This window comes from Sciurus vulgaris, assembly GCF_902686455.1.
Source record: "Sciurus vulgaris genome assembly, chromosome: 16".
Lineage (NCBI taxonomy): Eukaryota > Metazoa > Chordata > Mammalia > Rodentia > Sciuridae > Sciurus > Sciurus vulgaris.
In genome coordinates this window covers 53,944,896-53,968,850 of record NC_136477.1, presented here as the reverse complement: position 1 = coordinate 53,968,850, position 23,955 = coordinate 53,944,896, and the positions used below count along the sequence as shown (strand labels likewise).

The following is a 23,955-nucleotide window of genomic DNA, read 5'->3' as shown; positions in this document are numbered from 1 at the left end:
GGGCTGGGGACATGGCTCAGGGGTCGAGTGCCCCTGAGTTCAGTCCCCAGTACTGAAAAAAAAAAAAAAAAAAAAAAATTGTATGGTCCCATACAATTAGGTCCCTGAGTGACATCGCGGCCACCTTAGTCAGTGGGAGTACCCTCTGTGATGTTCACACGGGGTCGACGTCACCAGACTAGGCATTTCTCAGAACGTATCCATGGGTACCCAGCCCGACTGCTTGATGATGGTGACGTCAGGGGACAGGTGCTCCTCCATTCAGTCACTTCTTTGTGACCTCCCCATATTTTTTAGATGAACACGCATTACATTTGCAAATAGAGCAGCACCGTTTCAACACCTCTCGGCAATCCCCAGCCTTTTTGGAGAGAAAGTCTGGGCTCCCTGCAACCTGTCCTTCCCATGTTCTCTGGGTACCACCCAGAGCAGGTGCCTCATGAAGGAGCTGCTGAGGACTTTGCCCTTCTCCTGGTGCCGTGTGTGTGTGTACCAGGGATGGAACCCAGGGGCGCTTAACCACTGAGCCACATCCACAGCCCTTTTCTGTATTTTATTTAGAGACAGGGTCTCGCTAAGTTGCTCGGGGCCTCGCTAAGTTGCTGAGGCTGGCTTTGAACTCTCAATCCTCCTGCCTCAGCCTCCCAAGCGGCTGGGATGACAGGTGTGCGCCACCAGGCCCAGCTCCTGGTGCTTTTCAACCCAGCCCACCCTCCTGATGGTCCTCTCTGGTCCTCTGCAGAATGAACGACGACATCAGGAAACTCTTCTCCAACCTGGGGAGTTCCTACGTGAAGCAGCTGGGCTTCCGGGACAGCTGGGTCTTCTTAGGAGCCAGAGACCTCAAGAATAAAAGCCCCTTTGAACAGGTGGGTTCCCGGATGCCGGGGAGGGACGGACAGACAGCGGGGCGGGGGTGGCAAGCACAGCCGCTCTCCGTGGACTTCGTTGTTGGGAGGAGTCTCCATGCAGGGGAGACTCCATTCGCTCCAAATCACGGCGATCCAACTGGCCAAACCCCAGCTGCCTCTGCCATTTTGTAAAAGGTAGGTCACGTGCAAATGCAAAGGCGTCTAGAAATGTACCCAAAAAGGGAAGGGAAAGGAGGACAGAGGATGAAGGGGACATGAGGGGAAAGGAGAAAGAAATACAGACGCGCGAAGCCTGCGGCATGGGGCAGGGGGAGCCCAGAGCCGGGCCTTCTGGCTCCAGCTGTGACCCTGGCCTCAGGCTCCCCACAGCAGGGCCCCCACTCCAGCATGTGGAATGAGTCAGGAAGAGTCCCCAAAGTGGAGCGCTGTGTCACCACCAGAAGGAAGGCTTGAGTGGTGACGTCTAGGTGGTCCCCAGGGGTGGAGTTGGAGGAGCACTCACAGGAGGAGGGAGGGAGCAGACAGAGGTCAGGGCCGCCCAGGGAAAGGCCTTCTCCCCACTGCCAGAGCCCCCCCCCCTGCATCCCCAGCTGGGAGGGATTCCAGAAACCCCCAAGAACTGGCTGGGCCTTCCCTGGCATGAAGTGAGGACATGCAGTGCAGCCCAGATCCCGAGGCTAAGGGTCAATGATTCTGAGATTCAGGACCCTGAGGAGGGCAGACTCTGACCCGAGAGCAATAGGGAGCAAAGGGGGGCTTAAGGAAGAGAGTGGCAAGATCAGGCTGATAATGAGAAGAACTAGCAGCCAGGAAGGGCTTGCCCTGCTCAGACACATGCTAAGCAAGTTACACACAGGCTCTGATTTAATACTTATGGTGAAGTTGGGGTGATTGTTATCTCAACTCACAGACAAGAAACCAGAGGCCTGACCAGGTGCGCTGGCTCACGCCTGTAATCCCAGCAACTCGGGAGGCTGAGGCAGGAGGATGGCGCGTTCAAAGCCAACCTCAGCAACTTAGCGAGGCCCTGTCTCCAAATAAAATATAAAAAGGGGGCTGGGGATGTGGCTCAGTGGTTAAGTGCCCCTGGGTTCCATCCCCAGTACCAAAATAAAAAATAAGAAGAATTTCTTCTTGTTCTTTCAAAATAACTGTTTCAATTCCATCAAAGGTAGATTTTTGCACTTAGCATTTTTCTTCCCTAAGCTAAAGGCTGAGCGCTTTAAACACAATCTCAACTGATTTTATACTCTTTATATATTTATGAGTAGGCATTAATATCTCACAGGGCTGCCACCATTCACCAACCGGGTGGCCAGAGGCAGGGACTTGAGGCCTCTGTGCCTCCATTTCCCCATCTGTGAACTGGGTTGGTAACCACAGGCACTTCCTTGGGCTCCTGTGCAGAGCAAATCTAAAATGTGCTTCAGAATGGTGCCTGGCATACAGCAAGTGCTCAAGAATGGCTAGGATTCATATTCTTATTATTCTCCTTTGAGGAGTCCTAGAAAGGGTAATGGAGAATCTGGGAAGGGGGGAGAGGAGGATAAAGCTCTTCAAGACACCCCCTCAGCCCTTGGTGTCCCCACAGGACACGGCGGGCAGTTACTGGGCTCTGAGACCTTGGGCAGCTTGTTGTCCTCTCTGAGCCTCTGTTTCCCCATCTGTGAAATGGGCCGCGGGGAGGAGACGAGCACCAGCACCCGTGTGGGCCCCGTGCCGACCCCGTCTCTCCCTCTCTCTAGTTCTTAAAGAGTAACCCAGAAACCAACAAATACGACGGCTGGCCGGAGCTGCTGGAACTGGAGGGCTGCGTGCCCCGCAAGGTGTTTTAGGAGGACCGCGGCTCTGCCTGGGCCAGGGGCCTGACGTCGCTTCTTCCTGACTCGGGTCCGGAGCCCAGCGAAGCGGGGGCCGGGCTGCCAGGAGCGGACCGGGCAAGAGGAGGGAGCGAGCCCTGCGGAAAGCCCGCCATCCTCACGCCCCGCGCCCCTCCTGCCGGGCGTCCAGACCCTCCCGCCGCCCTGCGAGGTCCACCTGGAGAAGCGCCCATGCCCGGGGTCCTTCTGGAACCAGCTGTCTGTGGAGAGAGCCGAGGGTGCTCCCTTCAAGAACGGCCAGTGGTCGGTCCCAAGGAAGGACCGGCCGCCCACCCCACGGGAGCAAAATTAAATTTGATTTTTGCTGGTTTCCAATGGACTTTCTGACGGCTCAAGTTGCCTGGTTTCTCCCCGGGATTGGATGGGTCCGGTCCAGCTCTCTGGGGCCATGGGTTTGGACAGCTTGGTGACAGCTCGGGGCTCACCAATAGGCAGCTGGAGTGGAGCTGGGCTTCACAGGGATTCCTTTAGTCATGAGAGAATCCGCGGTGCCCAGGGTATTGTGGAAGATGGAGAGGACAGGATGGAGATCCGTCTTGTTTGTTTACTTAAAGTTTGTTTTGTTTTGTTTTTATTTTGTCTTTTGGCACCTGGGATTAACCCAGGGACGCTTCACCACTGAGCCACATCCCCTACCCCTTGTTTATATTTATGTAGAGACAGGGTCTCACTGAGTTGCTCAGGGCCTCACTGAGTTGCTCAGGGCCTCGCTAAGTTGCTGAGGCTGGCTTTGAACTCGCCATCCTCCTGCCTCAGCCTCCCGAGCTGCTGGGATTACAGGTGGGCACCACCGGGTGTCTGGCTTTTATCCAAGTTTCTTTCTTTCTTTCCTTCCCGCTTCTTTGGACAACAGCTGGAGGAGATCCAGAGCTAGAGAGGTAGGTAAAAGGGGAAGATCTGGGACAGAGTAGGAAGAACAGACTTCAGGGGAGACATCTTGCCTGGCCTTGGTTTGGGGTCCCCCAAAACCAACCCCAAGACAAGAATTCAAGTGCAGATGGTTTATTCGGGGGATGATTCCAGGCTAACCAGAGGGACTTAGAGAAGGGAGACAGAGGAGAGACAGTGGCCAATAAATATTGTGTTGTCAACCCAGCTCCCACTGTGGGTGAGCCGAGCTCTATCCCAGGACCCTCTGAATCCTGCAGGACACGCGCCTCAGAGACGCCTACTCTGCAGGGAAGGAACTGTTGTTGATACACCAGCTCCCGCCAACCATTTGTGGAGGGCTGCTGGTGTTGGGGTGACGTCAGTTCCTAGGCACTTCTTGTCTACCCCATGTGGGGACCAGCGTGGCTTCACAGTGAGCCCCTAGACAAGAGCTGTCATGCCAGGTGCCGGGAGGCCCCTGGAGAACACTGCAGGGAAAGGCCCAAGGGACACATTAGGAAGACGTGCCTGCGGTCTCAGAAGATCCCCGTTCCCAGGCTCTGGAGGGGGTGGTGGGAGCAGAAGGCTTGGTGCGGAGCAGAGCCACCCAGAGCTGTGCTAGGAGACCGCAGCGTGGGGGGAGAAGGCCGCAGCGTGGGGGCTGTGGGGCTCCGTTTCTGAGTCCTGGGAACAGAACGGGCCTCAAATGTGCCCAAAGGACATGGGGTAGAGAGGAAAGCAGAATGGAGGGGAACCCTCAACCAGGGGCCTCAGCAGGCTGGGGCCAGGGCTACGGTGGCAGCGTGATCAAGGACAGTGACCAGAGTCTGGTGGGGTAGCAGGCCCAGCTGAAGAAGTCCAAATCAGGCACCATCAGCCAACCCTCCACTCTGGCCTTCCCAGCCCACGCCAGAACGTCCTTGGGGACTCAGCAGGGGGTCTTCCGGCAACCCCAAATGACCATTTGCACCCACATCAATCTAGGCTTAGAAAAACTTCTGGCTAGAAACCCACCCTGGGAATGAACGTGCCCGGAAATTTCCATCATGACCATAATTTCCATCATGACCATAATTTCCATCATGACGTGTCTGCTTGGAAAGTTTTCTTTACAACAAGCAAGAACACTTTACAAAATGTAAGAGGAACCAGTGAAGATTTACAAAGTGAGCTCACCGCCAGAGGCAGGGCTACACAGAGAAGTCTCGGTGGTGGCCCCATTTTAAAAGGAAGTGGAGCCCGGCTCGGTGGCAGGCAGACCCCGGTAATCCCAGTGGCTCGGGAGGCTGAGGCAGGAGGAGCGTGAGTTCCAAGCCAGCCTGAGCCACTTAGTGAGGCCCTAAGTGACTCTGTGAGATCCCGTCTCTAAATAAATTACAAGACATGGCTGGGGATGTGGCTCAGGGGTTAAGCGGCCCTGGGTTCCATCCCTGGTACCCAGAAGAAGAAAAAAAAAAGGAACCAGGTGGGCACCTGGGTGAAGAGAAGACATGGGGGCAGCCACATTGACGGCACTTTAAAGGCGATTGAGGACGTGTAACTGGCCCAGTCAGAGTTGAGGAAAGGGTCTCCCGGAGGAACTTGAAGAGGCAGCCCCATGGGATCCCTGTTGGACTCTCTGCCAGGTGGCCTCTCCCAAATCCGGACGGAGGCTCGGCCTGAGCTCCTCCGTGGAGAATCACCCTCAGGCCGAACCTTCACTACTTCTGGGAAGAGAGACCTGGAGTTGGCATCACACATCCCTCAGCTAATGACTGGGTGGGTGGGGTGACAACTTCAGAGTTCCCTGGGGGGATCTGGCTGAAGCTGGGACTTTGCCTGCCGGGGTCTCTTGGCTCAGCCGCCTCCCTTCTCCCACCCGCTCCTCCTCTCCCTTCCTAGGTGTTCCCAAGGAAGGGGGTCCATCCTTCACAGACCACCTGCATCCTCAGGTGGGTGTCTGGGGTCTGCTGGGTGTGCCGGCTGGAGGGGACTGGGCGATCCTGGGCGGGGAGTCTGCAGGAATGGTCATTAAAGGGATCAGCTGTCCCGGAGGAAATGGCCAGAGGGAGGGAGCTGCAGGCCAGCTAGGGGTGTCAGGGAAGGGGTCCCAGAAGAGGCTGCGTGCACACCGAGCCCTTGGGGATGCCTAGACGTACGTAGCCCACCGTGGAACCACAGGACGGAGGAAGGAAGCCGGAGAGGCCAGGAAGGAGCAGAGGGTGTACCCACCAAGTGGACTGGGTCAGCACAGACCGGCCTTCGGGGCCAGGCAGAGGGGCTTGGGCTTGGTCCTAAACAGCGGGGACACAGAGATTGAAGCTGGTGGGGAGGTCATATGACCAGATCCACATTTTACAAAAACTCCTGGCAACCCCATGGAAAATGGAGTGGAGGCAGGGAGGCCAGGGAGGAAGCTTCTGTATCCTCCAGGGACAGAAGGTCTAGAGCCGAAGACAAGGGCATGAGAAAAAAAGGGGCCCAGGCCAGGAATATTCAGAAGGGAAAACAGGTCAGATTTGAGACATTGTTCTCACTGGGATGGACGAGCCTTCAGGAATTTCTGCAAGCTAATTGCGGTTTCGTGGCCTCGGCCTTTGAAACTTGGGTTCAGCTCTGTCCTGGAGGCAGTAAGGAAGGGGGCCTGTTCGGTTCCCTGGGCCATCACCAGACTTTTCCAAAACTGTAATTCTGTTCCTCAACAGCAGGTGGCAGCCCAAGATAGAAAGGGAAGGGCGGCAAGGTTACCCGACACTGGGCTCTGCAGGAAGAACTGGGCTGAACCAGCTGGGTATCTGGGCTTCACAGCGGGCAGTGGGTGTACCACTGTTTGGGGGATTTTTTTGGTTTTGGTACGGAGGATGAACCCAGGGGCGCTTAACCACTGAGCCACATCCTCACTGAATTGCTTAGGGCCTCACTAAGTTGCTGAGGCTGGCTTTGAACTTGCGATCCTCCTGCCTGAGCCTCCAGTGCCGCTGGGATTCAGCACGCCCGGCTTCCTGGTATTATTAATAGTGTCAGCAGTACCTCACTAGCATGGAGAAGCCCTGTTTTCCAGAGGCTCTGCCCAGAGCTTTGCATGAATTACCTCATTTCAACCTCAGCATCACGGGATAAGAAAATGAGGTTCAGAGAGGTCAACTGACTTGTCCAATGTCACACAGATGTCTTGGAATAAGGATCGGAATCTCAGTTTGCCTCCATCACTACTTGAAACTTGCCCTTCAAATCTACCTTGCCCTAAAAGTACTCTGAGATAAACAATGTTTCTTCCTCTTCTCTCCTCCCCTGCCCTTTCCCTTCCCGGCTCACTCCACAATCCTGCTCCTCCTGAAGGCACCCGAAGTTATCTGACGATTGCAGAGACCCTCGGGTCCACGTGCTCAGCCTGCACAGGATAGCTTTGGGAGAGATGGACCGGGAGTGGCTAGAGGGGCTTTAAGACCCTCTCACACTGTAAGCCTTGCTTCTTTCCACCGGGTTGTGGGTCAGGAAGGAGTGGGTGCTTATCCCCATTTTGCAGAAGGAGAGAGGATAAGTGATGTGCCCAGACCACCCAGTGAGATAGGGCAGAGAAGCACGGAGAACTCCTGGCCCATCCACCACCAAACCACATCCCATAGCTCACCGTGCATGCGTTTCAAAAACCTCTTCTGTGCTGGGTATTGCGCTAGGCTCAAGGGCCACGCCCACCCCTCCTGCCGCACCGCGGGGTCTGGAGGTCGCCTTGGGACCCTAATCCTACCGAGAGCTGGGCTTCAGAGCCACTTGAGGGACCAGGATTTCCGTGCAGCTCGTAAGTCATGTTTCCGCAGGACTCCAAGCAGATGGGAAAACATTATAAATGTGTAAACCCCCCTTCTCTCCTCCCACCCCACCAGGGGCCAAGCGGGTGGATAATTATGGGATGGCTGCCCAAGGAGTTGGATCTTCAGGGTTGACTGGGAGCATTTTTACGACTCCAGCTGACTGCCAGTTCAGTCATTGACCTTTAAGATCTTTCTAGTTCTTGCCTTATTGCAGGGGAGAGACCCAGCCCCCGCCAGGACTGCAGGGAGAGCAAAGGGGGGAACCAGGTGAGGCAAGGGCGGGGCCAGGGAGGCAGGGGCGGGGCCAGGCGAGGCAGGGGCGGGGCCAGGCGAGGCAGGGGGTGGGGCCGGGAGAGGCACGGGGTGAGCCAGAAAAGGGGCGGAGGAAGAAGCCACGTGTTTGCTTGGCCAGGGGTAGTCCCAGGGGGTAGGAAGAAATATAGTAACAACAATAAAAATAAAGGTAATAACTGCCTTGCGCTGAGCTCCTATCGTAGGTCGGGGCTGTGTTTAGCATTTTACATACTTGGGCTATTTCATTTAATCCTCCATCTTTTATTCTTATTTGTTGAATGGTTACTTTGTGTCAAGAGCTGTTCTAGACCCAACTGGTAAACTGATGAACCAGACAGACCGACAGACCAGATCTCAGCTTTTGTGGGGCTGCCATTCCAGGCAGGGAAGAGAGACCATAAGCCCAGAAATAATATTTCAATTGCTAAGTGATGAGAAATAAATAAATAAATAAATAAATAAATAAATAGAAAGCCCCGGTGGCTCCTTTGCAAGGGAAGTCAGCGAAGGCTTCTCTGATTTGAGCCCGAAGGAGAAAAAGGAAAGAATCACACAAGATCAAAAATGAGGGTGGGAGGGAAGGACATTTAGGCAGCAAGTGCAAAGGCCCTGTGGTGGGGGGGGGGGGCGGGGAGAGAGGTGCTGTCCTGTTAGGGAGAGAGGAGAGCAGAATGAAGTTCTAGAAGCTGACCAGACTTGCTAGATCAGCCCTGTGGACAGGGGGCTCTGTTCCGTTGGCCCTCCACCAGCTGCTGCCATGTCATCAGTCCTCTGGGTATGTATTTCCAGGACCTGCTTCATACCAGGCAGGCCCTATGCTAGGGGACAGAGAAGGATGGCGAGTTCTCCCCACCCTCACTCCAGGAGAAAGTCTTGTTCGCTCAATCACGGTATTATTAACAGGGCATTAACAGCAGCTCCCCGCTGCTATGGAGAATCGCTGTTTTATAAATGCTCTGCATGGAGCTTCCAGGGAATGACTTCATTTCGACCTCACTGCACATGGGGTAGGATCTTGGTTAACCTCCTTTGGTCCATCATGAGATCACAACACAGCAAGGGACAGGATCTGATTTATGCCTTAATAGAGTGATGGCTTCAACTGCACATACCTGGCTCTTCTTAATCCTATACGAGTGAATGATATCCTCTCTCTCTCTCTCTCTCTCTCTCTCTCTCTCTCTCTCTTTCACACACACACACACACACACACACACACACACACACACACAGGACTAAGGCTCAGAGAGGTCCAACCATGTCCTAAGGCCACACAGCCATGAGGGGCAGAGCTACAATTCAAGCCCAAAGCAACCCTGGTCTTAACCTGTGATGCAGCCTGGTGTCAAGAAGGAAGAGGTGTCGGGAGGCTGAGGCAGGAGGATCACAAGTTCAAAGCCAGCCTCAGCAACTTAGCAAGGCCCTAAGCAACTCAGTGAGACCCTGTCCCTAAGTAAAAAAATATATAATAAAAGGGCTGGGGATGTGGCTCAGTGGTTAAGTGAGTTTAATCCTCTCCTCGGTACCAAAAAAAAAAAAAAGGGAGGGGAAGGGGTACTTTGAGACCTTGGCCTCAGGGCTGGAATCCAGCCTCCAGATATTCTTCCTGGCCTGAGCCCAGATCTCCTGCCCTCCTGCCTGCTGCCTGCTGAAAGGAAGAATCTGCGCTCAGAGCTTCCCTCAGGGAGAGCCCAGGGCCACAAGTGCCTCCTAGGGTCCATTAGTAAGGGGCCTGCTTAGCCCAGCCTTGACAGCTGCACACAAGCCCGCCCTGAGCCCTGCACCCCCGGCACCCCAGGCAGCCTCCACTGTCTGGCCCTGTCTGCTGCGTAGTGACCAGCCAGGCGAGAAGGCCCAGTCCTGCCGGCGGGGCCAGCCAGAGGTCAGCCGCCACAACTGAGCCGGGGCATGAGAGGAGAGGGCCGGCCTTCTTCTCCTCTGCTTTCCCAGCTGCCTCAGTTTCCCCGCCTGAGAGAAGCAGAGGCCTGGGAGGTGGGAGCCACAGAGCCCCCAGAAGGGCACGTGGGCCACCTGGGGCCTGGCGGCCCCTGTGTCAGGATCAATCGCCCTAAGCCCGTCTGAGGAGCTCCAGGCTTAGCAGCAGCTGCGGAAGCTGCCTTCCTGCCTGGAAGAATGAGTCACGAGAAGATGGGGGACCCTGGCCCCAGAAGCCCCTCGGGCCCTGGCTCCTGAGATCGCCACCAGCAGGGAGACCTGGCTCCACCCCCGTGGCCCACCCAGGCTTGGCGCCACTCCACAGAATGGGAGCAGTGCAGGGGAAGAAGGTAGGTGCCCTGTGCATCCTGTGGTGGCCTGGCTGTGAGAGGGAGGCTGGGCCTACCAGGTGGGAGCCGGCCACCTCTGAGCCTCCGCCAGCGCTGCCACCAGCCCCTCCCCCAGCGCACAGCTGAAAGTCACCTCTGCACACCTGGCTAGGGTTGGGGAGAAACCACCCACTTCCGCTCTCTCCACTTCTAGGGCAGACCCCGGGTGGCCCAGTCTCTCTGGCTCCCTCTCTGGATTTAAGCACACACATCTCTAATTCCCGGAAAACAGGCTCCCTGGGCACCCGCTCCAGGGCCCCCAGGGGAGTGTGTGGCTCAGGTGGACACAGGGGCAAGATAAAAAAATGATAATTATAGTACGTTAGCTAATCAGCTGTTTTCAGATGCAGGGTCGTGGGTATGTAATTTAAGCTTGCTTATTTTATTTTATTTACTTTATTTTATATTTTATTTTACTTTTTTAATTTTATATTTTATTTTTGTGCCAGGGATTGGACCCAGGGGCACTCAACCACTGAGCCACATCCCCAGCCCTTTTTTGTATTTTATTTAGAGACAGGATCTCACTGAGTTGCTGAGGGCCTTGCTAAGCTGCTGAGGCTGGCTTTGAACTTGCGATCCTCCTGCCTCAGCTTCCCACGTTGCTGGAGTTAAGTGTGTGTGCCAGGTCGTGTCCTCTTCTGGAAAACAAGAATAGCAGTCACTACCTACGAGGCTCGTCGTGAGCATTCGATGCATTGAAACATGTAAAGGGATCAGAAGAGTGACGGCTCGTGGTGCGGCGTATTTAAGCTCTGCTCTATTATTAGAAGTATATTCATATTATTATCCTTCACCCTCTAAGTCTGGGCTCACGGCTGGGGGTTTGCAGACAGCGCAGCATGTCTGAAAATGTGGCCCGAGGGTTCCTGCATCAGTATTATGGGATGGGGAGGAGGGAGCCCATTAGACAGTCACTTCCGGAGACCACCCAGACCTGCCTGATCAGTCTCTGGGGGCGGGGAATCTGCGTTCCTGCCCCGGCTCTCAGCCAGCAATAGGCTCACTGCGCATGCCCACATGGCCCCAGGGCTGCACGCCCGGCGAGGGGTCTGCAGTTCTGGCTGCCAGGTCGCAGCCTCCGCCTACCAGCCGCGGGGAGGAACTGAACCGCTCAGGACCTCGGCTCCTTTTCTGTCAGATGGGAGATTCACGAGATGATGCCAGACACCCACATGGTCCCTGATAAACCGGGTGGGAGGCGCTCTGAACCCCAAATAGCCTGTGACGACCTCATCCTTATAGATGAAGGAACTCAGGCTCCGGGGCCTGAAGGCATTTCTCAGCCGGCGTCCTGTCGCTAGTGGGGAGAGGACGGGACATAACCTCAAAGCCCACCTCACTTTTTGCTGCTCCGTGACTGCGTCCCCCACATCTCCATCCGCTCCCACCCTGGATGCCCACGGAAAACTATCCACTGGGTACCCGCTGCCCCGTGCCAGGCCCTGCGTGGGAAGTGGGCACCGAGTCACGGGGTCCTTGCCCTCAAGGGTTTCCTGGTCGGCTGGGGTCACCGCAGGCTGGGAAATAGGGAGAGGTGGGCAGGGAGCGGTGGCAGCGGGGGTGACAGGTCAGACCTGTGCTTTAGGTGAAGCCACGTTGTTCCCCAGGCAAGGCCAAGGGCAAGGGCTCTGCCTGGAGTCCTGCACCAGGTCCCTGCAAAGGGCGGAGGTGGACGGTCAGTGTAGACCAATCAGAGTCCACCCTGAGCCCAAGAGCAGTCTCCCTGCGCGAGGCTGCTGCTCCAAGACGGGTGCTGGACATTCCAAGGCCTTGGCCCACCGTGGGGACGAGGGACGGTCTCTCCAGGCATGGTGTGGGCAGGGAAAACGGAAAGACACTGAGCAGGTTAAGAGTGTGACAGAAAGTGCCCTGGACCAGGACTCCAAACGCAAACAGTGCCGGGCGCGGTGAGACACGCCGGTGCAGCGGCACGGGAGGCTGGGGCAGGAGGATCGCCAGTTCAAAGCCAGCCTCAGCAACTGAGCGAGGCCCTCAGCAACTCAACAAGCCCCTGTCTCTAAATAAGATATAAATAGGGCTGGGGATGTGGCTCCGTGGTTAAGCGCTCCTGGGTTAAATACCTGGTTCCAAAAAACAAAAGAGGGAGAGACACCAAGCACAGTCTGGGCATGGCATCCTCCACCCCCACCAGGGGACAGCACCACAAGCTCCCAAGAGCTGGCCCTGTACAAATCCCCAGGCTGTAACCCTAATTCCACCTTTCAAAGGGCTGATACTAAAGAAAAGATACTCAAAGATATTACCCTGCTACTCAGAAGAAAACATCACTAACGACAGTTCACGAGTGTTGCCGTTTTTACACCAATAGACACACCTTCAATCTTCAAACAGATCTGGGAAGTGGATAGTTCTGTTACCCCAAAACCAGAGGCGTGGAGAGGTTCTGAAAGGTTCACGGTCACCCAGCCAGTAATGGGTGGAACTGAACTTTGAATTAGGCAGTCTGAACAGCTTGGCCTCCAGTGACAAGCTCCACAGCCCAGCTTCTGAGGGAGAACTCCTAAGCAGGTACCGAGTCCAACTCCACCTGGGCTCTGCTGGGCCCAATGGCTTCACCTCCCGGACCTCAGTCTTCCTCATCAGTTCAACAGGATGATGGTTTTACCTTCCACGGGAGGTGGGTCTGGTGCACAGTCAGTACCCAGGGAATGGCGGATGGTGCTGCTGCTGCTCAGGATGCTGCAGGAGAAGCTGTAGCGGGCAGAACACAGCTGTAGTGGGGGCAGCCCCTGCAGGCTGGCACACATGATGTCTCTCAAACACTAACCCCACTCACCCGGGTTGCTCACTGCCCCCAAAGAGTCCTGGCCCTGCTGATGTTCACAAGACTCTCATTGGTTAGCATTCACCTTCATTTAAAGAAAGTTTCCTTGATTGAAACAAGAGAGGAACAAAGATACCAGAGCCAGGCACGGTGGCACACACCTGTCATCCCGCCAGCTTGGGAGGCTGAGGCAGGAGGATTGTGAGTTCAAAGCCAGCCTCAGCAACTTAGTGAGGCCCTAAGCAACTCAGTGAGACCCTGTCTCTAAATAAAATACAAAAAAGTGCTGGGGATGTTGCTCAGTGGTTAATTGCCTCTGGGTTCAATCCCAGCAACAAGAAAAAAAAAAAAAAAAAAAAAGTCTGGGGGTGTAACTCAGACTGGGGGTGTAACTTGCCTAAAGCACAGGCGCTGGATTCCACTCCAGCACTGGACAGAGGGCTGCACGCAGTGCCTTGGAGACATTCTTCCCCTTTGAGTCTCAGTTTCCCCATCTGGGAACTGAAGAGACTGGATTAAACAATTTCCCCACACCCCTCCCCAACTATGCTAAAAATGACAAACTCCAGTTCTCTTTTAGAAGAGGGTTGGCACCTTTCTGGGCCAGATGGAACCCAGAGATGAGGTTCATGGCACTAACCATCTCCCTTTGATCTTATGAGGACCCAGTATAAAGCAGAAATGCAGGACTCCTTATTCAAAAACGTTTAAGAATTGACTGGGCGTGGTGGCTCACACCTGTCATCCCAGCAGTTGGGGGGGGGGAGGGCTGAGGCAAGAGGATCGCAAGTTCAAGGCCAGCCTCCGCAACTTAGCAAGTCCCTAAGCAACTCAGTGAGACCCTGTCTCTAAATAAAACATAAAAAATGGGCTGGGGATGTGGCTCAGAGGTTAAGCACCCCTGGGTTCAATCCCTGATAGAAAAAGGAAGAAAAAGAGAGAGATGTCTAAGAACCTCGAGTCAGCAAGGGTAGAGCATCTGACCAGCCTGTGTCCTGCCGAGCTCAGAGCCCTGTGCTACTGTGTGAGTTGCTTGCGCAGAGAGCTGGCCCTGTCCTCGGTGCCATCCAAGGGGACATCTATGCATGGAAGGCTGCATTCCTGAGGGCTGTGGGATCAGGCACGAGCATGCATGTGGGGCTGGGAGCAGGATTTTCCAGATCCTGGACTTCCTCCCTCAGCCCCAGCCTCCCTCTGTTACTCCCTCTGTCGGCCCCCCGCGTCTGACAGTCCCTGTGTGTTTTCCTCCCCGGCCTGAACAAATCTGTCCTCCCGTCACTGTCCCTGCTCATCCACCCCCACCCTCTGAACGGCCTGGGTAGAAACTTGGAAAAAGTTAAGAGTTTCAATTTCTTCCCTAGGGACAGAGGGTGGGGCAAGGCAGCGTGGCCTGAGAAGGACCCTTTTCCTGTCCCTCAAGACTTCCCAGTGGGGTTTTTATTCTACTCTGCCTCAAACTTTCTTCTAACTGGATTCAGGAGCTGAATGCCCAGGGATGCCTTGAACAGATGTACAAGTTGGGCACTGCACAAAGGCAGAGGGGTTGGTGGGGATAGAAATTCAAACACCCTCTGCTGGTGGAGCTGGTGCCCAGGGTCTGGCTTCATCTGTCCAGAGGAATGGATGCTGCTTTGTAATTCAGCAATGTCCTCACAAACAGCCTTGTCATCACTCTTCCCAAACTAAAACTTCTGTCCATCTTTATGACTAGAAGCCCAGCTTGGGAGGGAGGAGAAAGAAAGGAAGAAAGACAGAAGCTCACACTCTTCAGAGAGGCTTCCCTGATGGGATGGATCTCAAATGTCCACCAGGGAGAGAGGCTTAGAAGATAAGCCTGGAGGGAGCCAAGCTTGTCTTGCAAATGCATTTGCATAATTAGGCCCACGGGTGTTGTTGAAGCTGTAGGCTTGTGGGGGCAGCTGAGAGGGGAATGGAGATAACAGAACAGGGTCAAGTTGCTCAGGCATCCCTGCCGTCCTGACTTTGCTAGCTCAGGACAAATAACCCTCACACTCTGAGCTTGCTGGTCTCTCACTGCCAAAGAGCTCTGTTGTGATTCGTCTTCAGTTCTTGATTTATCCATTACGGAAGGGAGACTATGTTTGGTTTTTGTTTTACCATTGTGTCCCCGAGCACATAGTAGGTGAATAAATGGAGACCATGTTGAGTTTTTGGTTTACCATTGTGTCCCCAGGGCACAGAGTAGGTGCTCAGTAAATGGAGACCGTGTTGTTTTTGATTTACCATTGCATCCCCAGAGCACACAATAGGTGCTCAATAATTGGAGACTGTTGCGTTTTTGGTTACCATTGCATCCCCAGGGCACACAGTAGGTGCTTAATACGTGGAGGAAGGAAGAGAGGGGAGAGGGAGGTTGAATTCCTTTGCAGTAACTCGAGGGTAGGGTTGAAGACCAAGCTTATGGAGGGATCGTACAGAACCTCGGCCTGGGGACTGTGTCCCTCAGTTTCTCCTATCACCTCCTTTCACTCCAATGGCCCTAGACGCACATTCTACACTCCCCACCCTGCCTCCACCTGCACATGCGTACACACACACACACACACACACACTTTCTACCTGTATAAATAACTTCCTGCTGAGTGCAAAAGCCTCGTTGCTTGTTCATCATGCATCCAGCACATGTTGGCTGGGTCCCAGGGTCCCAGACGCTGAAGACAGGCCAGCAGGTGGGTCCTCAGCCCTGCCCTCGGAGTGCAGAGCTCGGCCAGAGAAATCCGCCCTGGCAAGCACAGGGCAGGGTCGGCTGCTGTGATGAGGGAGCCAGGGACCCAGGCACCAGGCAAGAGGAGCAGGTGAGCAAGGGCCCAGGGCGAGCAGGCTTCACCTGAATGACGAAGGAGGCTGTCCAGGTCAGCGGCAGCGAGGTTTCCGCACAGAGGAGCGGCATCTGCCAGGCCTGGAGGGGCAAGAGGCTGGGGCGGCCTGTCCCTGACTCAGAAGGACTTCTCCACACTCCGGCTTCTCTGCAGGAACCTTCTGGGGCCTCCCTCCCTGGTTCTGAAATGGGGCTGCACCGGATGGCTTCCCTGACACCTTAGCTCCCCAGGGACAGCACCGTCCCTCCCTCACCCTGCCAGAGCCCCCCCCCCAACAACTCTGGGTCTGCCTCAGACTCTTCAGCCAAGGAGAACATCCCCCTCCCTTTCTTTTGCTCACTTATTCAAAATAGAGCTGAAAGAAGAAAAGACTGAGGGGAAAGAAAAGATGCAAAGAGAATGCCCCGGAAAAGGAGAAGGAAGAATCCCCAAGCCCATCCTCCCTTCCCTGGCTCCTGCTCCCACCCAGTGGGGCCTCTTTCTACTCCCAGATGTTTTATCCGCTCCAGAGAGGAAATGGGCAGAAGGGGCCAAGATGGCCGCCCTCACGCCCACCTCAGGCTGTGGAGGCGAATCTCATCTCCCAGATGGTGGACAGAAGCAGCTTGTCTTCATTCTTTTTTCTTACTTCATCTGCCTCCTCTTAGTCCACTGTCCACTCACATGAAAAACATCTTCGCCTCAGAGGCCCTGAGTGACCCCGGGCAACATAGTCTCCCTCTCTGGGCTCCAAGTTTCTACCCACATCAAAGCAGGTGTGGTAGCTGTGCCAGCCACTGGTGTAAGGGTAAAATGAGGCAGGGGAGAAGAGAGGGTGGGCGCCATCAATCCCCCAGGGCCAATCCTGCCCAGATGCAAAGCCAGGAACTTTAAAACCAGTCATCAGTTTCCACTGGGAACACAATATTTTCCCTATTTCACAGCCCGGAAGTGACCAGACAGGATCACGCTATGTAGAAGCAAGTCAGGGTTCAGATTCTTCCCACCAGCACCAAAAGCCAAGGTCCCCCAGAAACCTAGCACAGCACAGCCCAACCTGGCCCCATCCCTTCCCACCAGACACCATCTTTCTCAGCTGGAAAATGGATAAAATGGATTTTTATCCTGCAGATAAAAATAAGAACACCTTCTAATACTTGGGTTATGCAGAATCCTCTCCACCCACCTAACCATAAAGGTATCAGTGTCTGCATTTCGTCAAGGGAAAAACCCAGACTCAGAGAGGTTGAGTTATCTCCTCAAGACCACACAGCCAGCAAGGCCAGAACCAGGACTTCATCCTGGATACATCTGGCCCCGCAGCCCACGTGCCCACCAACTTGTTTTCCAAGCATGGCAACTGAAGCTGTTCATCTCAAGCCAGAGTAAACCTTCACTCCGCTGGGTCGGGTTCATAGGCCCCCGGGAACCTTGCTGAAGAGCAGCCTTCGCGTTCAGAAGGATTTAATTTCTCTCTTGAAAGGACCAGGAGGTGAGGCAGGAGGAGCTAAATCAAAGCCGGCTTTCCTGCAGGCAGGCACCCAAAAACCAGCTGCCTCCCTGGGCCCCAGGGATCAGCTTTCAGAACATTGTGTCCCAAACCGCCCTGAACCAGGGGCTTTGTTCAAAGGGGAGATCAGATCCCAGAGGCTGAGGTGGAGGGAAAGGGCGAGGCACTGGAACTTTCTTTTGCTCTCTAAAATTTAAGTCCACCCAGACCATGCAGAGAAGCTGGAAGCACCTGGCTTGGTCTCGATGACATCTTGCCCCTAAGGTAGCTGGGGATAGAGACAGAGGTATCCCCTGGGAACAGCAACCCCAGAGGGGCAGGAACGCGGCCAGAAATGAGGCCACATCTGCTGGGTTTTGGGGGGGGTTGTTTGTGTTTTTTTGGGGGGTATCAGGGATTGAACCCAGGGGCACTTCACCACTGAGCCACATCCCCAGCCCTTTTTGTATCTTATTTAGACACAGGGTCTCACTGAGTTGCTGAGGGCCTCGCTAAGTTGCTGAGGCTGACTTTGAACTCACCATCCTCCTGCCTCAGCCTCCCGAGTGGCTGGGATTACAAGTGTGCGCCACTCACTGCCACACCTGCCGTTTCGAGGGATCATCTAAAGTTTGTCTGTACCCACCAGAGCCCCTGGGAACACCTGGGGGCGTCCTGGGATGTACCAGGCAACAAGTGTGGGTGGAGAGCCCGGCCCCTGGACCCCGTGGGCCCTGAAGCCATCAGCCTTTGCACCAGCCTCGTGGTGACTCTGTGACCACAGCCAGGCACCGGGTGGTGACGCATCACAAACTGCCAGAGACTAGAAACAATAGAAACTTGCTCTCTCACACTTCTGGAGGCTAGGAGGTGAAATCCAGGTGTCGGCTGGGCCACGATCCCCTGAAGATGCTGGGGGTCTGATCCAGGCCTTTCTCTAGCTCCTGGTCATGTGGGCAATCCCCGGCCGGCCATCCTTGGCTCACTCCAGTAACCGCCCCCCAGCCCGTCCCCACCTGGCTTCGTCCCTGTATGTCTGTGTCTCCCCTCTTACAAAGTCACTACCTACTGACGTCATCTCAGCTTGATCACAACTGCAAAGACCCTTAGTTCCAAACAAGGTCACATTCACACATACAAGGGGCAGGACTTCAACTGGCCCACTAGGCCTCTGGGCTTAGTGGGTAGGCTTCTTCTTTTTTTTTTTTTTTGGTACTGGGGATTGAACCCAAGGTGCTTAACCACTGAGTCACATCCCCAGCCCTTTTTAATATTTTATTTAGAGACAGAGTCTCACTGAGTTGCTTAGGGCCTCACTAGGCTGCTGAGGCTGGCTTTGAACTTGTGATCCTCCTGCCTCAGCCTCCTGAGCTGCTGGGATTACAAGTGTGCATGCCCACCCCCAGCAGGGAGCGCCATCTAAGACACCAGAAATCCCACGCCACTCTGGCTGAGCCCCCAGCCTAGGCCCTCGCCCCTCGGAGGCCCCAGGTGAGGTCATGCCTGAGGTTCCTTATTTTCTTTCCTCCAAAATCCCCACTGGGGTCCTTTTACATAAATACATTCAGGACTTCCTGGACCCAGAACACACACGAACTAACCCTTGCATAGTATTTGCCACGTTCTTCCTCAAAGGTGATTTTGGATGGGTAAAACTGCAAATTGTTTTTATAAGTGTTAAATGTTTAAATTATTTTATTAATGATTAAGTAACTACAAAAGACTATTTGGGCTGGGTGCCGTGGTTCATGTCTGGAATCCCAGTGGCTTAGGAGGCTGAGGCAGGAGGATCGTGAGTTCAAAGCCAGCCTCAGCAACTTAGTGAGGCCCTAAGCAACTCAGTGAGACCCTGTCTCTAAATAAGATACAAAACAGGGCTGGGGGTGTGGCTCAGTGGTTAAGCGCCCCTGGGTTCAATCCCTGGCACCAAAAAAAAAAACCAAATCACTGGAGGTAGTGGCCTCCAGCTATCCATTCCCCACTGGTGACAATAATGATGTCATGGTCGTCCTAGCAGCTGGTGTGTCCTGCTGCGTGCTGTCTGCCAGGCACTCGTTCTAAGCACTTGAGATATGAGTCAGTCAGGAAATGTCCCTGGAAGAGGGCAGCTGTTCCTGCCCTGACCCTCTAGGGAGAAGACACAGAGGTCAACAAGCCACACCCAGGTGGGCCCATGTCTGTCAGGCCTGCTGGAGGGAAAGGTCACAGATGGCTCCGTGAGGAGATGCCAAGTCCCATCTCTGGTTCCCACAGCCATGTCAGGGACCCACAAATGGCTTTCCCCCTTCCCTAATCCTCTAAGTGTCTCTGAGTGAAGCCAGGGTCGTGGGGAGAGTTGGAAAAATGAGGGGGAGGCAGAGGATGCGGGGGGAACTGACTCCAGGTGGCCACAGGGCCTTAGGCTGTGCTCAGGACCCGTTGGAGCGTGGGAAACGCTGGGTGTCTGTGAGGGGCACTCCCCACTAGAGCACCAGTCAGTCCTTCGCCCAGGCTCAGGAAGCAGACAGGAGGATGTACTCCAAGACTAATCCAGGTCATCTCAACCCAGGAGGGAGCCAAGGCCACAGGGGGACAGGATGGTCGTTTTGTGTTCTTTTTATTTTATTCTAGTCTATTCTTTCCACGTTGTCTGCAATGAGCAGGAATCACCGTTACGGTCAGGAGAAAATAAACTTCGGTGTGAGCTTAGCCCTTATCCCACTTTCCAGAAAAGGAAATGAATGCCCAGATGGGTTCAGCCACTTGCCCCAGGCCACCTGGCTGGACGGGGATGGCTGGAATGGACTCAGCCATCGCTCCTGCCGGGCACCCAGGCCGCCCGCTGCCCCAGCTCCTGCGAGGTCCCCTCAGAGAGCCCTGGAGCCCTGCAGGTCTGGGGAAGGGACTGGCGGAAAGAGAGCCCCGTGACCCCCGTTCCACTCGCCGCGTGTTCATTAATAAAAGAAGGCCCGGGCTATTCTGGGCACCTGTAATTTTCTACCTGAATAACCAGGGAAGTGGCCGCTGCCCAGTCCTCTGCCCGGCTCGCGTGGCGCCAGAACGGGGGAAGGTGATCTCGCCTGGCGTAACGGGATCTGGGCCCGTCGTCATTGCCAGTTTCCTTGGCTTTGCCCCATTCCAGAAAACCCAGGTGCGCCCCCGCCCCGGCCACCTGGGGATGCAGGAACCCAGGCCAGGTCTGGCTGCCACCAACCAGGTGGTCCCTTCCAGGTGCAGGAGGCAAATCCGGTTCTGCCAGCTGTGGGACTCTGGGGAAATGACTCAACCTCTCTGAGCCCGGTTTCTTCCTCTGTAAAATGGGGGTACTTAGGCCACCTGCAAGCTTTGCTGCAGGGCGGGTCTGGTTCTCTGGATGATGGTTCTGTTGCTTCTGCCACCATGGAAGCTGGTGTGAGGAGGGAGCTGTTCTGCAAAGTACCCTGGCCCAGGAGGCTGGGGCTCCCGTGCGTGACTCATCCTCCCCTGAATCACTTTAAGCGAAATTATTTTGGGGATGAAGAAAATTAAAAACCACGAAGACTCTGAACTCCACTCTGTCTTGAGCACCCTCTCCAGGTCAGGCCTCGTGTTCATTACCTCAGGGTCTCCCAGGTCAGCACTCACTTTGCAGATGAGAAAATGGGGGCTCAGAGAGGTTGCCTCACCCACGCAAAGTCACACAGCCAGTAGGTGTGACAGAGAGCAAACCAGGTCTCTCATCCCGTCCCAAAGTCCACCATTCCAGGTTCTTGGTTTTGGTTTTGGGTGTTTGAGGGTTTTTGTTTGTTGGTTGGTTTGGTTTTTGGTACTGGGGATTCAACCCAGGGGCACTTAACCACTGAGCCACCTCCCCAGCCCTTTTTATATTTTATTTAAAGACAGGGTCTCGCTGAGTTGCTTAGGGCCTCAATAATTTGCTGAGGCTGGCTTTGAACTTGTGATCCTCCTGCCTCAGCCTCCCCAGACGCCGGGATGACAGGCCTGAGTCACCACGCCCGGCTCCTGTTTTCTCTCACTGCATAACTAGTTGCCACACGAATCCAGTGTCCATGGACAGGAGTCTCCACAGGTGGAGCTGGGTCCTCCGCAGCCTCATGGGCTACCATCAGGAAGGACCTGGTCAGTGGGCATTGTCATATGGAGACTCAACTGAGAAAGAACCCACTTCCTCGCTCGAGGAGGCTGAGGCACGAGGCCAGCGGGCATAGGACAGGAGACCCCTCCCCATATTTGCTGGTTGTCAATCAGAGGCCGCCCGCAGATCCCTGCTATGTGGGTTTCCTCAGGGTCGCTGCTATTATCACTGAGCCGGCAGGGAGAATCTCTCGCTAGTGCAGGCCAGCAGGACACGGACACACAGTAGGTGTACATACACGCAACACACATTGGCAGAACCAAAAGAAACCCCCAGCTTCGCCTCTGCCATTCTCCAGCATTAGACTGGGTCCCACCCGCACTCGGAGGAGGGACCTCCCCAAGGCGGGCACATCAGGAAGGTACCTGAGGCCCTGTCCACCACGCCCACGTTGTCTGTGCCCACCCATATCCTCCCTGACCCTCCAGGAGGAGGCTGGCAGCCGCAGGATTGCAAACATCCAGTCATATCCTGGACCCACGAAAGTGACACGCAGAGGATAGTGACTCATGACATTTCAGAGACATTTGAGCCAGGCGTGATGGCACATGCCTGTCACTCAAGGACTAGGGAGGCTAAGGCAGGAGGATTGCAAGACCAAAGTCAGCCTCAGCAAAAGTGAGGCCCTAAGCAACTCAGTGAGATCCTGTCTCTAAATAAAATACAAAATAGGGCTGGGGATGTGGCTCGGTGGTCAAGTGCCCCTGAGTTCAATCCCCAGTACCAAAAATAGAGAAAGAGAGAGACATGTGAACCCCAGCCCTTGGTTCTGCACCGTGTAAAGAGCAGAGGAGGACAGGAATGTGCAGGATTTCATGCTTAACCTCAGAAAACTTAACAGGAGGTTAGAGAGCTGCACTGGTCATGTGCTCTTTTAGTTGCAGGAGCCCTGAGCTGGGGGTGGTGGGGACAATTTATTAACTCTTATACCTGAAAGTCTAGGAGTAATGGCTTCAGGCAAGGCTGGATCCAGGGTCTTAACTGAAGGTTTCAGGACTCGGTCCTTCTTTTTGTCATGTTCCTCTGTCCTCTGGTTGAATCGGGTCAGCCCCCTCCCCTCACGAAAACTCGTGGCAGCTATAGAATCATTTCCTTCTGGATTCTTAGAGCTAGAGGAGCAGGAAGTCTGGAGGAACAAATAGGTGTGGGGGGAGCTTGTCGACAAGAAGCCATGGGACGTGCACCTGGAAGAGCAGATTAAACTGGGGGAGGGCTGGCGTGCAGAGAGAGAAGTTTAACCTTCATTCTGTGGTCCCAACTTTTCCAGTATGTTCCATGTGACTTCAGTAGGTATTAGATAAGCCAAGAGTTTCCGGTCCAACAGGCTGGGTCCAACAGATTCCCGCAGAGGCGCTGGGTCCACGCATCCTGCTGGGACTCTCCGGGGCAGAGCTGGGGCCACAACATTCCCTAAGGAGCAGCTCTCACCTTGAAGTGACGGTGAGCCATAGGGAGCCATTGAGGGTAATAGAGGAAGAGAGTAAAGGAGTAAAAGTGCTCACAAAGAGGCTCGTGGGGCTCCACAGAAGGGGGCTGCAGAGTCCTCCGTGAACAGAGCAACACCCAGATGACAGCTCAGTGGCAGAAACAGGAGAAAAGATGCCCTGGAGATGAGATGTAGGAAAATACCCAAACTGGCTCAGAAAACGCCGCTCCTTTGGATGATGGCGTGAACGAAATTTAACTTCAACGTTAGCCAACAGCAGAGGCGGCACAAAGTGGCACCAAGCAAGCCTGGCTCTTGGCTCCAATGCTACGCCATTTGGGCAGGTTACTGCATCCCTGCAAAGCCTTGGCCTCCTTGTTAAATGAGGACGCTAAGCCCTGTCTCTCACGGTCCTTGCGAGCGTTCCAAGGTTTTATATGGAGGGAGAGAGAGGATACCTTGCTGTGAGCAGCACTTCCATTTCTATCCAAGAGGGAGGACCTGATAACAGATGGGAGCTACCACCAACACAGTAGGACACTGGGCAAAAGAAGAGACAAACCCACCTAGGTGCCCCTCAACAGATGAATGGATAAAGAAAATGTGGTACATATACACAAGGGAATATTACTTTGCCAGGAAGAAGAATGAAATGATGGCATTTGCCAGTCCAGAAAATGAATGGAAGTGGAGACTATTGTGGCAAGTGAAATAAGCCAATCCCTAAAAACCAAAGGCCAAATGTTCTCTCTGATATGTGGACGCTAACACACAATAAGGTGGTGGGAGGGAAGAAGAGAAGTTCACTGGATTAGACAAAGGGGAAAGAAGGGAGGGGGACGGGAATGGGAAAGACAGTGGGGTGAAGGGGACGTCACTTTCCTATGCTCACATATGAACACACAACCAGTGAAACTCCACACCATGTCCAACCACAAGAATGGGAAGTCACACTCCATGTCTGTGTGATGTGTCAGAATGCACTCTACTCTCACATATATCTAAAAAGAACAATTTTTTTTTTTTTAATGAGGGACAACTGTCCCCTGGCCATGGAGGGCAGACAGTGGTCAACATGCACTGTGATCTCTGAGGGAGCCCCTTAACAATGGCAGGATGACGGAGCCCGTAACAGAGCCTGGAGTCCCTCTGAGCTCAGGAGGCAGCAGCCAGGCTTTGGAGCCACTAAAGCAGAGGGATCTATGGGACGAGGTGCTGGAAGCTGCAAAGATGGGGGTCCTGAAAGTCTGCATGGAGGTTGGCCATGGCTCACACGTCCTTACAATCC

At 54.5% G+C, this 23,955-nt stretch overlaps 2 protein-coding genes across 5 annotated transcripts in view; both read left to right on the top strand.

Moving 5' to 3' along the window:
• The window catches only part of FAM3D (FAM3 metabolism regulating signaling molecule D), a 31,343-nt gene extending 28,549 nt beyond the window's left edge, over nucleotides 1–2,794 (top strand). For all 4 annotated transcript variants that reach the window (XM_079114451.1, XM_079114450.1, XM_079114449.1 and 1 more), the window contains exons 9-10: nucleotides 743–869; nucleotides 2,618–2,794. In XM_079114451.1, the coding sequence (XP_078970577.1) occupies nucleotides 743–869; nucleotides 2,618–2,707 (217 nt within the window). In that variant the 3' untranslated portion in view covers nucleotides 2,708–2,794. The remainder of the gene's footprint in view (nucleotides 1–742; nucleotides 870–2,617) is intronic.
• FAM107A (family with sequence similarity 107 member A) overlaps nucleotides 1–23,955 on the top strand; it is a 68,941-nt gene that overhangs the window by 11,352 nt on the left and 33,634 nt on the right. The window lies entirely within an intron of this gene.